The sequence below is a fragment of the Crocodylus siamensis genome, chromosome 1 (assembly GCF_052110815.1).
Source record: "Crocodylus siamensis isolate JL-2025a chromosome 1, ASM5211081v1, whole genome shotgun sequence".
NCBI classification, from domain to species: Eukaryota; Metazoa; Chordata; order Crocodylia; family Crocodylidae; genus Crocodylus; species Crocodylus siamensis.
Genome location: NC_143395.1, coordinates 263,623,931 through 263,639,138, shown reverse-complemented (window position 1 = coordinate 263,639,138; position 15,208 = coordinate 263,623,931). Strand labels below are relative to the sequence as shown.

Here is a 15,208-nt window from a genome sequence, read left to right as displayed (position 1 = left end):
TATACCTTATACAGGAGGGATCGTGTTGGCAAAAGGGGCGGGGGTGTAGCTCTCTATGTGAAGGAAAGCTACATGTCCCTGCAAGCTGATGTTGGCGACCGGCATGGACAGCTAGAGACCCTCTGGGTAAAATTTCGTGGGGAATTCGGCACAGGGGACACAATGGTGGGAGTCTACTACAGACCTCCCACTCAAAGTCCCGAGCTTGACCAGGAGTTCGCTCGGGAACTGACTGAGGCCGCTTGCTCCAGGGCCTTGGTTGTCATGGGTGACTTCAATTACTCGGACATCTCGTGGGAAGATCACTCAGCTAAATCTGAGCGGGCGCAAAGCTTTCTCTCGTGCGTGGATGAACTCTACCTGACTCAAGAAGTCCATGGGCCAACGAGAGGCAAAGCGCTGCTTGACCTGGTACTGGCTACGGGGGACGACCTAATTGGCGACCCAGTGATTGATGGGAAGTTGGGTGACAGCGACCACAAGCTGATCACCTTCACCATCCGCCGTAAAGCTGGCAAGTCAGTCAGCAACACAGAAGTCCTTGACTTCAGAAAAGCCGACTTTGATAAGCTCAAGAGGCTAGTCGGTCAGGCCCTCAGGGACCATGACCCCAGGGAGATGGGAGTTCAAGAAGAGTGGTTGCTTCTCAAGGAAGCGATCCTCAGTGCATAAGCTAAATCTATTCCAACACAGAGGAAAGGCAGCAAGAAGGCACAGCAGCCCCCCTGACTCTCCAGAGACCTAGCAGACCTACTGTGGCTAAAAAGGAAAGCCTACAAAGGATGGAGGATGGGATTCACCTCCAAGGAGGATTACTTCGCGCTGGTCCGGTCCTGCAGGGACCAAACCAGGAAAGCCAAGGCTGCAACTGAACTCCAACTAGCTTCAGGCATCAAGGACAACAAAAAGTCCTTTTTCAGATATGTGGGGAGCCAGAGGAAAAGCAAGGGCAATGTTGGACCCCTGCTAAACCAGATGGGGCAACTGACAACTGATACCCAGGAAAAAGCCAACCTATTAAATAGGTACTTTGCGTCAGTCTTTCATCAGTCACACGGGATGCCCATGCCTGCTATGGGACAGGGAAATCTGGGTGAGGGGGATCCCCTACCCTCCATCAATGCTGACCTCGTGAAGGAACACCTTGAGAAGCTGGATACCTTCAAGTCAGCTGGCCCTGACAATCTGCACCCCAGGGTACTCAAGAAGCTGGCGAGTGTCATAGCCCAGCCCCTGGCACGGATCTTTGAAAACTCCTGGCGCTCTGGCGTAGTGCCCGAAGACTGGAAGAAGGCCAATGTGGTGCCGATCTTCAAGAAAGGGAGGAGAGTGGATCCGGCTAACTACAGGCCCATTAGCCTGACTTCTATCCTGGGGAAGATCTTAGAAAAGTTTATTAAGGAGGCCATCCTTGAGGGACTGGTCCAGGCTAACATTCTAAGGGATAGCCAGCACGGGTTTGTTGCAGGTAGGTCTTGTTTGACCAATCTCATTTCCTTCTATGACCAGGTGACCTATCACCTGGACAAGGGAGAAGAGATTGATGTCATATATCTTGACTTCAAAAAAGCTTTTGATCTGGTATCCCATGATCACCTCTTGGCCAAATTGCCCAGTTGTGGCCTTGGCTCCACCACGATCCGCTGGCTGGGAAATTGGCTTCGTGGTCAGACCCAGAGGGTTGTGATTTATGGCAGTCACTCATCGTGGTGCCCTGTGACCAGTGGGGTCCCTCAAGGCTCTGTCCTGGGACCCATACTGTTCAACATCTTCATTAACGATGTGGACATTGGAGTCAGGAGTGGACTGGCCAAGTTCGCCGATGACACCAAACTTTGGGGCAAAGCATCCACGCCAGAAGATAGGCGGGTGATCCAGGCTGACCTGGACAAGCTCAGCAAATGGGCAGACGAGAACCTCATGCTGTTTAACACCGAAAAATGCAAGGTTCTCCACCTTGGGAGGAAAAACCTGCAGCATCCTTATAGGCTTGGCAGTGCTACGTTGGTTAGCACTACAGAAGAAAGAGACTTGGGGGTCATCATTGACCACAAGATGAACATGAGCCTGCAATGCGATGCTGCGGCTAGTAAAGCGACCAAAATGCTGGCGTGCATCCATAGATGCTTCTCGAGAAAATCCCGGCACGTCATTCTTCCCTTGTACTCGGTCTTGGTGAGGCCGCAGCTGGAGTACTGCCTCCAGTTTTGGGCTCCACAATTCAAAAAGGATGTGGAGAAGCTTGAGAGAGTCCAGAGGAGAGCCATGCGCATGATCAGAGGTCAGGAAAACAGATCTTACGATGACAGGCTGAGAGCCACGGGACTCTTTAGCCTGGAAAAGCGTAGGATCAGGGGTGATCTGATGGCCACCTATAAGTTTATCAGGGTGAACACCAGGATCTGGGGGAACGTCTGTTCGCCAGAGCGCCCCAAGGGATGACGAGGTCGAACGGTCACAAACTCCTGCAAGACCGTTTCAGGCTGGACATAAGGAAGAATTTCTTTACTATCCGAGCCCCCAAGGTCTGGATCAGTCTGCCAGCGGAGGTGGTTCAAGCACCTACATTGAACACCTTCAAAGTAGATTGGATGCTTATCTTGCTGGGATCCTATGACCCCAGCTGACTTCCTGCCCTTTGGGCAGGGGGCTGGACTCGATGATCTCCCGAGGTCCCTTCCAGCCCTAATGTTTATGAAATCTATGAAATCTATGAAATCATTGTCTTCATCTACCGAAGTAGGTACTTTGTCAAAGAAGGAGATCAAATTTGTTTGATACGATTTGATCTTTGTAAATCTATGTTGGCTGCTTGTGATGAACCTTTTCTCCTCCAGATGCTTACAAATGAACTTCCTGAAGATATGTTTCAGTAATTTCCCAGATACTGACTTGAAAATAACTGGTTTGTAGTTCTCTGGGTCATTATTGTTGGATTTGCCTTCCTAATTTTGTCTCTGCAGGTTCTTTCTATTTCCTGGCATGGTTCCTTTGTGACCTGCCCATTTTTTCATTGCCTGTCTGCTTTCCTTTTATATTTAAGGCATCCTAGAAGCTCCTTGTACAGCCACACTGGTCTCTTGCTATTCTTCTTGTGTTCCATCACGGGGGAATGGTTTCTTATTCAGCTTCTAATAATAGGTCTTACAGAAGTTCCCAGACCTCCTGGATGCCTTTCTTCTTCAGTTTATCTTCCCATGGCACCAGGCCTACTAAGTCTATGATTCAATTGAGATCCATGGTTTTTTAAATCTAGCATCCTAGTTTTGATGATCTCATGATCTCCCCATCTCAGGATGTGGAATTATGATCATCACAATATGGTAGGAGTCCATTAAACTCAAACCTCTCTTCCCTGATAGCTACCTTCTGAAATAAAGGACAGATAACCACTTGGAACTACAAAAAGAGCCATGAGTCATGTCAGATATCCTGAAGTAAAAATATTTTTTAAACTGTAAGTCAATCAGTCTGTCTAGATAACTGATATGTGGACTTGTGGTTTCTCAAAGAAACCAAATATTCAAGTACTGTATGTTCTTGAATCACCATATGCAATATTGCTTAAAATCACATTAATCACCACAATCAATTAATGAGACAATGCAGGAGTGTCAATATTATTTCCCTGTTCAACCTCTGTATCTTCTGTTCCTTCAGCATTTCACCACAAATTTTGGCACGTACTTCTCTTACTGTGAGCCAGTTGGTAGAAAGAAGTCCCTATAGACTGTATTGCTAAAGGTGTATTTCATTCTTTTTCTTTTATATTTGTAGAATCCAATTAATTGATGTGTATGCTAGCTAGAAATCAATAGTGCTCCGTCTCCCAATTAGTGGACATATTTTTCAATGTGTGCTATACCATCTGTCTTTCATTTTGACTACAGATTAAGCACTTATTGTGCCTTCAGACTCATTTGAGTACCCATTCTTTGGTAGGTTCAAAGTAAAGCTGCTCCATCTTGGGTAAATGTAACAGAGGGGGAGAAGACAGGGTTTGGTGTTTGAGACAGTGTATGAAATGAGATTTATGTACGTGGCACTTTAGTGTGTATCACAGAAATACTGAGCATATTTCCAAGAGGCAAAACATGTATACACAAGTGTCTTTGGCCTGCCTTTTTTATACTGCTAGGTTTGGATGTATAGTAGTAGCAGTTAGTGTATATTCAGGTTTAATTAGCAGACAGCAATATGCTAGATAGCAACATGTTCCTGGTTATGAAGTCTGAATCAATATAACAATATGTGGTCACAAAGAATTATTGCTAGCTGGAGCAAAGACATTTAAAGCAGGTGTAACTTTTACTGTTACACTATCTCAGTAGTTTGTTTCAACATCTGATTGTATCCTACCTGTGGTTTTTATGCATGAACTCTGAACTGTCAGCCTAAACCTTGAAGGTCCAAGGGTGAGTAAGATTTACCAGCTTCTGTAGCCAGTAACACCAAAGAAAGTGATATGGCTGTTATTCATACCTAACCACCTCTGACTCCACAGTCTGAATGACTAGATGCCCATTTACAAGTTGGATCAAGTAGCAATAGCTTTCAGCACAACTACAAAACAAGGCTCAAATGCACACCTCATGATCCATAGCAGTTTGCGCATTCCGTCATTGCTCTCCTATCTGCATGGCTCTACCACATAAAAATGACAAGCAAACACAACAGAGGGCAGAGGCTGCCTAAGATTATGTGCTTGACCATCTCTGTGCTTGTGATTTTAACAAAAAGTGTAGAAATATGCAGAGCTGGGATTTATTAAGCTTCTAGAATACAGAGGTGTGAATAAAGTAGGCAACAGGTACATAAATAGTATGTCTGCTTTAAAAGGAAGGTTTATGAATAGGGCACATTCACAGTGGTCTATCCTCTGTCATAGCATCCCTTGCCTACATCACCATTAGTTTAGGGATGTCAGAGATTACATACCTGCTTGTTCTATTTAGTAGCTATTAATAAACCTGTCCTCTCTGGATTTGTCTAATCTATTTTTGAACTTAAAATATCAGCCTCTACAACCACTTGTGGCAAGGAGCTCCACAAGCTAAACTGAGCTGAATAAAAAGCCTCTTGTTTCCAGGTTCAGGAAAATGCCCTCCTAGGTATGGTGTCATGTATGTCTTGAATATTTAGCCTTACTAGTACAAAACAAATGATCAACAGGGATCCTGGTTTTCTTGGATTAAAAAAAATCCCCAATTTTCAGACCTAACTATCTATATATTAATGGTGTTTCATTTTAATCATGGAAAAATGTGGATTTGGGGTTACTTTTTTATATCTGAAAATTGGGAATTTTTTTAAATCCAAGAAAACCAGGATTCCTGATGATCAAACATCATCACAGAGATCAAAGATCATCAAAGATCATCACAAGGCATTTGTTAGGCCTTCCTACACTATCTACTATTCAGTCTGGGACTTCTCATTTTTCTTTCCTTCATTTAAAAGGATACTTTTACCTCATCCCATTCAGTTTAGTTCACAGCCTGGGCCAAACTACCATCTAGAATTGGGACTTGTTCAAAATCTTCAAATCTGGTTCATTTTAAAGATAGTTTTTAAGCTCAATTTGAGATTTATAATTTTCATTCAGATCCTTTCTTGTTAAATATGACAAATCAAAAATTAATTGCATAGGCTGCATTTTTAGAATTACATCAAAGTTTAACTGAGAAAAGTTAACTTGAACTTGAAACTTACTTTCATTTTATTTTTTTATGATCTTTACAAACATATTAAATTTTTCATCCATATTTTAACATCACTTTCCCTGTCTTTTATTTCTTTTAGCACTTACATACGTAAAAATTTGACAACCATGCCAAAGAACAATACAAAACCCATTCAGTGCTAATACACGACAATTTCAGGGATAATGGATCATAATCCTTTCACATTTCATATTCTAAACAACCCCTGATATAATCAGTGAATAAATATATTGTACCCAGAGGACACAGATCATTACCTGAAGTGCATCCATTAATTTTATTACCTTGTGTACTGTGCATAACAAATTGTGTTAGAATATTTTAATTGTACAGCACCCTATATGGAAGTACTTAGGAGCTGCCACTTAACATGAAGTACACCTTGTCAAGTATATTTATCATTAGCCAAGAATGCAAGATAGAATTATGTAATGTTATCTCTGTTTTTATAGCTTTTACCTCAGAAGGATATTTGGAATAGCAACTTACAATAAAGCATGATAATAACATTTCCTCTTTATTATGGTAGTACTTTAACTAAAGTGTTGAATCATTATAAATTCATTTTCCATTGCTTGTAATAGTTCCTATCACAAGGTCTTGGAGAATTTATTTTGATACCCTACCTATATTATTCTAAACTATCACAATAATCAAGGGGCCGGTCAACTCCCTAACTCGTTTAATTTGTCAGCAGACTTTTATTTCTTAAGCAAAAGAAACATTCTGAAATGGTAATGGACATTTCTATTACTGTTGGGAGGTTATTCCAGGGCAGTGGTTCTCAACTTTTTCAGACTCAAGGCACCCCTCATCAGACCTGAGGCACCCCTCCCTGACTTTTGTGACTTGAGTGGCACCCCATTTCAAAAACTAATTCATTACAGTTCTTACCTCTTTGCAGAAGGGGTAGGCCAGTGGGTGCAGGGGTGCTGCCAGGCAAGGAGAGCCCAAGCCTGCCCTTATCTGTTTATCTCCTCACACCTGAAGCCTAACTCTGCCTTTATTTCCTTATCCTTTCACACCCCTCAAGCAGGGTGCCCTAGTACCCTGGTTGAGAATCATTGCTCTAGATGTAAGCAGGCCTCTTCAGATCCCAAGGTAAAAGGAAGCATGCCGTGGCATCTTGTGGGATACAGGCTTCCAAGAGTAGCAGTGACTTTCTTAGTAATAGAAACCAGGAACATCAGTAGCAATACTGAGAGAAGCGTTACCTTGAATCATATACATTACCCTTCTGACAGGGCTGGTGTCTTCTGGATAGTCACGTCTTTCCAGGGAAGCTATGCCCCAATTATGCTCAAAGGGACTTCCTTGCCAGCAGCTGCAAAGCCATGTGGCAGTGAGGCACCCTCACAGCCCTAGATATCAGTGTGGGCAACATAATTTTTATAGCTTGAAATCTGGACACCATTCTCTGTCTCTTGATTTGGGCTGGGCAAACAACTGAACTTTCTTTCCAATTTACTTCAAATATTAAAATACTCACTGAAACACTGAAAGCAGGAGGGAGACTGATGGACAGAGTAACTCTAGTCTACTGGTTAGCACACTCACCCAACAGGTGAGATACTTTGGTTGTAGTCCATATGCATAGGAATTATGTTTACAAAGTGGAATAGCAACAGCAAGAGTTAGGCCCCTGACACATGTTATACTAAAGACATGATTAACCAGTTAACCACCTCTTAAGTTGTTACTCGGACACACATTAATGCCGTAAATGGTATGATAAAACAAAGAATAAGCCACAAAAATAGGTAATAACTTTGTGGTTGGCTACTATCATGCCATTAATTGAATGTGTGGCAAGGCTGGGAGCCCTATCAGCTGCTCGGGGCTTGCAGCCATAAGAACATACCATGGCCTCCCATGGCTTGGAGTCCTGTTAATTGATCTGGGCTCCCAGGCATAGGGGTGTACCCATTAGCAGACTGGGCTCTGTCTGCATTGCAATAAGGAGTGATGGGATAAGATGTGGCATGGCAGGAAGTATGATTATGGGGACTGCATACCAGATTCCACCATGCCTCTACTTGCACATCTGCCAGGGTTCTTAGAGAGTATCATGTTCCAAAATATCTTCTAGCCTAGTGATTATGGCACTTCTGTAAAGCAGGATATTTGAGAGGGAGATCTCCTTGAATGCAGGGGAGAATTCGGCCCATGTTTCTCATATACTGGTTCAGTATCCCATCCACTGGGTTACTGGTTAAAAGGGGCCATCCCTGCTGCTGCCATCAGTGCAGACTTTGTGAATCCAGTTGCAATTTGTTTGTTTCAGTAAAATTAATCAAAGAATTTGGGTTGAATAAATGAATAGTTCTGAATGCATCATTATTGTAATCAGGTCTCTCTTACAATAAGGTCCATTCTCCTCTTATCTGTTTTGCAACTTTTTACATATTTAGTTCTTCAGCTTCCTCTGCCTATCCTCAAAATTTGTTACTGGTTTAGCTCTTAAATCTGGATGTCACATTACATTTACTGATTCAATCACACTATTAAAATTGATCAGTTTCTGCAAGGAAAGTACCATTTAGAGCAGTAGTGAGGATACTTCCTGTGATTTGGACATTCCATTTAGTTTGGTTTCTGAAAATTTGATTTATCAGAACCTTTGAGCATTATTCTCTCCCTCTTCTTTTAAGTGAGCCAGATATTACTACCTCTCTCCACCAGACTCAAATCAAAATTTCTCCCCTAAATACAAAAAGTACACTGATTTCCAGTCTTCTCACACTGTATTATACTGTGAACAGAAAAAGATACTTGGGCATGGTTCTCTGACAGTCTGTTCTGTTATTTCTTGGGTATGCCAAAGACATAGAGTGAGAGGGAACTTATCTGAATGATTTAGAAACTTAAAAAAAAAAACCCAAAAAACATTTAGTCTTAATGCAATTTGAACTTCAGGTTTCAAATGGAACTACTTTTTCTTTTATTTTCATCCTGTTCCAATTTAGAGGTAATCCTACTCCTATCTGGAGGCAAATGTACTTGATTGTAACAACATGGAAGAACAGACAGAATATTCATTGCACTTAAAATCTTAAATATTTCATGCTGCAATTAACTTCCTCCATAGTTCAGGTGTAATTTTAAATACTCTGCTAGATATTCCAGCCACTAGCAATAAAAAAATCTTAGTTAAAATGCTCTTTCTAATTCTCATTATCTGAGCATTCTGACCACTTTTGTACTACTTAAGCACTTTGCACTGTACCTTCTGGAATTCCTTCTGGAATTGCCTTTGCAGCTTTGTAGCATATGAAGCCTTATAAATATCTTGGGTTTTATGTTTATAGAGTGAGTTCATAAACAGCCAAAGAACACAGATTTCATTCTTATACAGACACCTAAACTGTTGTTCAGTTTGGGGTAGTTAAATATTCCTGCCAACAAAACTGTCATAATACATGTCAACTGATATCTGAGGAATTGGTTGAAATCACAGTAACTTACACTAATCAACATCTTACCTGTTTACTACCTACATTCTAGGAAGAATATGTGTTCTTTCTGGTAGGCTGATATTTGCACATACCTTTCCTTTTCTAGCAGTCTGTTCCAACAATAATGCTGACCTTGGCAACAATAGCAAATGCACTTCCCTAGTGACATAAATTCTTGAATGATATGTTACTTACTAAGTTAAGAACCAAAGCCAGAAGTACATTTGAGATTCTTCCTAACACTATGCTTTCACAAAAGGGGTTATTATAACTATAACCCTATCAGCATGCTTTATGTATTTAAGAGGAGAGGAGAGAACAGAGAATCAAAAGTTACAGTGCATATGAGAGAATTTAAGATGGGAATGGCCATCTGCTAGACACTAAGGCTTCTTGCAGACATGAAAACAAAACAAAACAGCACTTTATTTGAAGCCTGGCCACCCCCATGCTGGGTGCAGTGCACACCCGGAAAGTGCAGTGCATTAGTTGGACCAATGTCTGTATAGATAGGAATCTTCAGTGGGGCTTTATGGTGCTTTTATCTGATAGCTGATTGAATCAACTATCATATAAAAGCACCACTGAGGCACCCAATCTATATGGATGCTGCAGAAATGGGTTGAACTAATGTGCTGCTTCTTCTAGTAAAGCACTGTTTTGTTTTTTTTCACATTTGCAAGCAGCTTAAGTGTATCCATCAACTAGGCCATGAAACAAAACAATGAGTGTGTTGGGCTACTAGCTCTCCAACTGAAAGAAGCCATTATTAATCTACTAGAATTTCAACTTGAGTGAAAAAGAATAGACCTGCTCCTGGCATACATTGATCAAAAGTATACCAGAGAATATTTATATTTATATTTTATTTTGTGTGCTAATTGAGCCTGACTAGTGAATAATTAGATCAAAGCATAAGTCCAGGATGGCCAACCTGTGGCACATGTGCACAACAACTTCTGCATACAATGCATGGCAGAGCAAGGATGGGACAGGCAGCACAATGGCAGATAAGACAGGGAATAGAAAGCAGAACAGCAGCTTGGTCAGGGAGCACAAAGTAGGAAGTAGAAAGATCAGCAAATTGGGCAGGAGAAGGGGATTGTATTGGGGAGGGTGCAAAAATAATTTGTGGAACGCCTGCCAAAAAGGTTGGCTCCTACTGGTATAAGTGGCAAATATTTCCTCACCTGGCTTGCACAATCAAGGACAGAATAAGTTATTTTTAATGGGGGAAGATATAGAAGGGGACAGTGATAGAAATTTTGCACGTGACCAGCTACAAGAAATTCCAGGATACAGGCTCACAATCTCACAGAGGATGCAAATTTCCTAAATTACCTTTTCACACCTTCTTTTGGGCTGTTCCTTCAGATTAAAATGTGTATATACCTGAGGCCTTTAAAAACTAGATAAGCCCTGGAAACCAAAGCTATTCACTTGAGGCAATGACCCCGGTGCATGCTCACTATGTTTTATGTTCTACCAAATTTGGCTACATTGGTCAGTTTGTATTTGAAAGTCTAAAAATGTAATTCATTTAAAAGGGTTAAATCTCTATTGTTTATCATAAAACAATAAAAATTATGAACTATGAACAGCAACCAATGCGATGCAATTCATATTTTTGTGTTGTCATTTAAAGCAAAAAAAACTTGAAATGAGCTATTTTAGTCCAGTATTTTGAAAGAGTTGACCCACAAGTCAAAAGCAGTGTTGGATTCTCAGCACTTCTAAACATCAGGTCTTTCAAGGACTGTCACAGAATCCAAGAATCATAGAAAACTAGGGCCAGAAGGGATTTCAGGAGATCATCTAGTCTAACCTCTGCTCAAGGCAGAATCATCCCTGACTAAATCATTTTAGTCAAGTGTCTTAAAATATTTGCAAAACATCCTTTTCCACAGTATTACATCACTGACTTGACGGATGAGACCCATGGCTCTGCAAGCCTTTTAATTGTTAATGTTGTTTATCAATACTTAATTTACCGTGTGCATCACTACACAATAAACAAAGTAATTAGCATGATAAACTGAGATACTGGAAAAAAAATATGAAGTCTCAGACTCTTTATAGCTTATTAGTTGGAAAAAGGCAGCAGATAGGAATGCAAATGTATTCCACTTACCCAAACCCACAATGACTTTGAATGTAAGACAATCCTCCCTCCAATAACTAGACATGAAAAAGTATCAAGTTATAATTTTCCAGTATAGAATCTATTAGTGGAAAGTTGTCTTAAATTCATCCCCCACTCTCACTGCTATGGTGGGGAAAGCTGCTCTTTGCCCCTTGTCCCCCCCTGCTGTGCCCGTCTCCCCTATGCCTGTCCTTGCCATAAGCCCCCTTGCCACATACCCCCTGCTGTCTCCCAACTCTCATCCTCTGTCCTGTGTACTGCCCTCCCACTTCCTACCTCACCACTTCCTGCCTCCCTGTTCTGCCTGCCTCCTTGCCCTTTGCTCCCCGCTGCATTTGCCCACCACCCACTGCTCCCTCCCACTGCCTGCCTCACCACCCTGGCACTTGTGCTTGTCCTGCAACTCCCTACCCATTCCCCTTCTTACCTTCTGCTGCGGCTCTGCTCCTCTAGGGCACTAAGCAACAGTAGTGGCCTGACCCAGTTCCAGCCCAGCTCTGTCCAGCCATGAAGAAGCAGCAGCTGCAGCTCCCAGTACGGCTAGATCAGGGCTGAAGGGATGGGAGCTGGAGCAGAAGGTAAGGTGGGGAGGATGCAGCTAGGTGGGAGGAAAGCAGGGGTATAGGACCATGCACAAACATGGGGGGGCAAAATGGGGGGCAGACTGCAGGCTTCCCCCCACTAACTGTCCACCCTGTGGTCCCTTCAGCTGTGTGCCCCCTCCCCTGCCATACGAATCATCCTGGCCCAGGACAGATGGTGACCCATCTCCAGGTTCAGGCCCAAGCCTGAAGCCAAAGCCGGAGCTGAGTGGGCTACCTGCCCCAGGTCAGTACAAGGTAAGGCTTTCTTTCTCCCATACTCACTGAGGCCAATACTTAGTCCTGAATATGAGTAAATAATCCATTTTGGTCCAGATTCTGCAATCTCATACTTTCACCAGATGGCACCATACCCAGTGAATGCATTCAATGGGCATGTCCAGATGAGCGGGAATGTGCATTTCTCCAGGGACAAACAGCAGCGACACATAGTTGCGCTGCTGTTACATGTCCCCAGGGAACACCCCTGCATGTGTGCTCTGGCACATGGGAAATAGCCGTGGGTAGAGTAGGGGAGGCTAGGGCCAGCACCTGAGCTGGTCCCAGCAGCTTTACCTGAGATCCTGGGAGCCTCATGGTAGCAATTCAGGTACATGGAGCCTAGCCAGCAGCCGGAGTATGTAGCTGGCTTGGCTCTGGTTTCAGGTGGCACCCTGTGCATTCATGTATGGTGTCCCACTTTTTTTGAAGCATTTTAAAAAAATATATATATATATTTTTTTAGATACCAGGATTTTCTGGTACTTAATTTTGGCTCCATGCTGCAAAGCACCTGTTCCCACTCATCTGGATGTACCCAATGAGATCAACAGAATTACATGCAGATCATGGTACCCTTCATTATGAACATGACATCGTGATGCATTCAGGATCTTACTAACCAAAAAAAATGGTTTGAAGATGCAACTGAATGCTTAGTGTAACTAAATGTAATGAAGATGAAAATTTCTGCATTTGCAGAAACACAGCATTTTAATTTTTCTTTTATTTACATTTCTAAAGTTTTACAATTAAAATAAAAAATTCTGGGGGGGAAAACAATCTAAAAGCTCAAAAAATCAGTGATCTGCATGTAATGAAAATCTTTGGCAAATCAATAATATTTTCTATTGGATAGTTGCATAAGCCTTGAATTTTTGTATTTTTGAAAAGTATACAAATCTTTGACACTATAACAGGACTGCCTATTTTGCTATGATACCATGTATTGCAAAAGCCACTGAAATCAGATTGCATGACTGACTGATTTTCAAACAGGCTAAGATAACATGGACTATATTCCAAATATTTCCCCTGTGAAATGATATAGAGACACTATTGTATATTTGAAAGCTTTCTCAATTATAATCAGAGAAAACGATTAGGATTTTAGATGTTATGTAGAATAGATTGGTATTATATAGTGACTACTTCAAGTGTCATATTTTGCTATGTGTGTTTCACAGTAGTAAAATTTTGCTTTTTTGTTTCTGTTTTATGCTTATCAACTTTAAAATTCAGAAATAATAAAAAATACAAAATGACCTTACTTAAACTTACTGTTCTATTCAAAAAGTGTTTTGTTAATATAATTCTTGTGATAAATATAAACCTGTGCATTTATCAAATCCCTAAAAAGATTATCTAAATCAACTCCCATGTAATTACCATTCACCATCTGTTCCACCAGGGCTTCAGCTGATCTGCTGGCATCTTGCAGTTTTCTGTACTTCTCAGACTTTTCTCGGTCTATGGCCTGTAGCATGACAGAAAAGGTGAGTATTTCAGTAGTTAGATTTTGAAGAAAGTAATTAATCCATAGATGTCCTCTAGATGCCTTGAGATCTTTTACCCTGTCAAATTCCCCTGTTAACCTCCTGACTTGGCAGCAAAAGGAACAAGCACTGCAAACTTGGTCATACCGTTAGACAGACAACTTCAGGAAAAAGGGCATGAAGTCAAAAAGCTCTCTCCACATAAATGCAAGCGTGACAACAAAACTCGACAAATGATGCATGTAGGCATTTTGAAGACAAACACAAAGGTATCTCTGCATAGAACAAGAACTATTCAAAGCCCAGTCTCTGAGAAGGAAAAAAATATTTGTTGAACAGGAATTTCAGACTGAAAAATTTAAGATTTGATTCTTCAAGAAGCTGATTGCCCTGAAGTCCCATAGATTTCAAAGTCAGTCAAAGGTACATAGCAAATGACAGGACTGCGTGGCAAATTGCAGGATTGATTCCATATACCTTTGGCTTGTCTGATTTACTATGTATTAGTCACATTTTCAAATTTGCATGAATAAAATTAGGCATCTAAATCTACACATAGGTAACTAAATAAATGTATGACTGCGCTGCAGAGTTAACCTGAATTACTGCTTGGATGAAGATCTTAAACTCTCTTATCATGCTCAGAAACCTCTTGCATGAGTCCAATGAGTTCTGGCACTGCTAAGTGTGTTACCAGTAGGTCTGTGTGAATAGGGAACTATTTGATTCAGTCTCAGCTAATTCAGATGCCAGAGATTCGATTCAGAGATCTGAATCATTTTTCTGATTTGATTCAACCGAATTGCTTCGGAAGACTCAGAGCCGATTGGGAGATTTGGCCATAGAGTATAATGAGGATGCAATGAAATATCTATAACTTTGTTGTTCTTTGATTTATCTGGATGAAACTTGAAGGAGTAGTAGCCTCTTCTGATAGTATGATATCTCCCAAGCTGCAAGGTGATAGCTGCAGGAGTTTCTGGGAAACTGCACCTCAGCCTGCTTACAAGCAAAACTCATGTCACGTATGTGTGTTAAGCCACAGTGGGGTGAAAAGGGCAGGAGTGGTAGCTCTTGCTGAGGCCACAAAGCCTGCCAAGTAAAAAACTAGGTGACTGTGACATTGATCCCTATACAGTCAGATGTATTGCAAATTAGCTGAAGGGTCGTACTCAGAGGGTAGTGGTGGATGGGTCATTTTTGACCTGGAGAGAAGTGGGCAGTGGAGTCTCCCAGGGCTTGGTCCTTGGGCCTGCACTGTTCAATTTCTTTATTAGTGACTTGGACAACAGGGTCAAAAGCACCCTGTTCAAATTTGCTGATGACACCAAGATTTGGGGTGAGGTGGGCATACTAGTAAGGAAGGAGAGATTACAGCAGGACCTGGACAGGTTACAGGGGTGGGCTAACAAAAATAGGATGGGTTTCAATACTGACAAGTGCAGGGTGCTGTACCTGGGCAGTAGGAACCAGCAGCACACTTATAAGCTGGGAAACTCCTTCCTCAAGAGCACAGTGGCAGAAAGAGATC

General features: G+C 41.7%; 1 protein-coding gene across 7 annotated transcripts in view; it reads right to left on the bottom strand.

Annotated features, from left to right (window-relative positions):
- DMD (dystrophin) overlaps positions 1-15,208 on the bottom strand; it is a 2,140,576-nt gene that overhangs the window by 1,211,679 nt on the left and 913,689 nt on the right. For all 7 annotated transcript variants that reach the window (XM_090061814.1, XM_090061802.1, XM_090061811.1 and 4 more), the window contains exon 18: positions 13,571-13,658. In XM_090061814.1, coding sequence (XP_089917940.1) covers positions 13,571-13,658 — 88 coding nt within the window. The remainder of the gene's footprint in view (positions 1-13,570; positions 13,659-15,208) is intronic.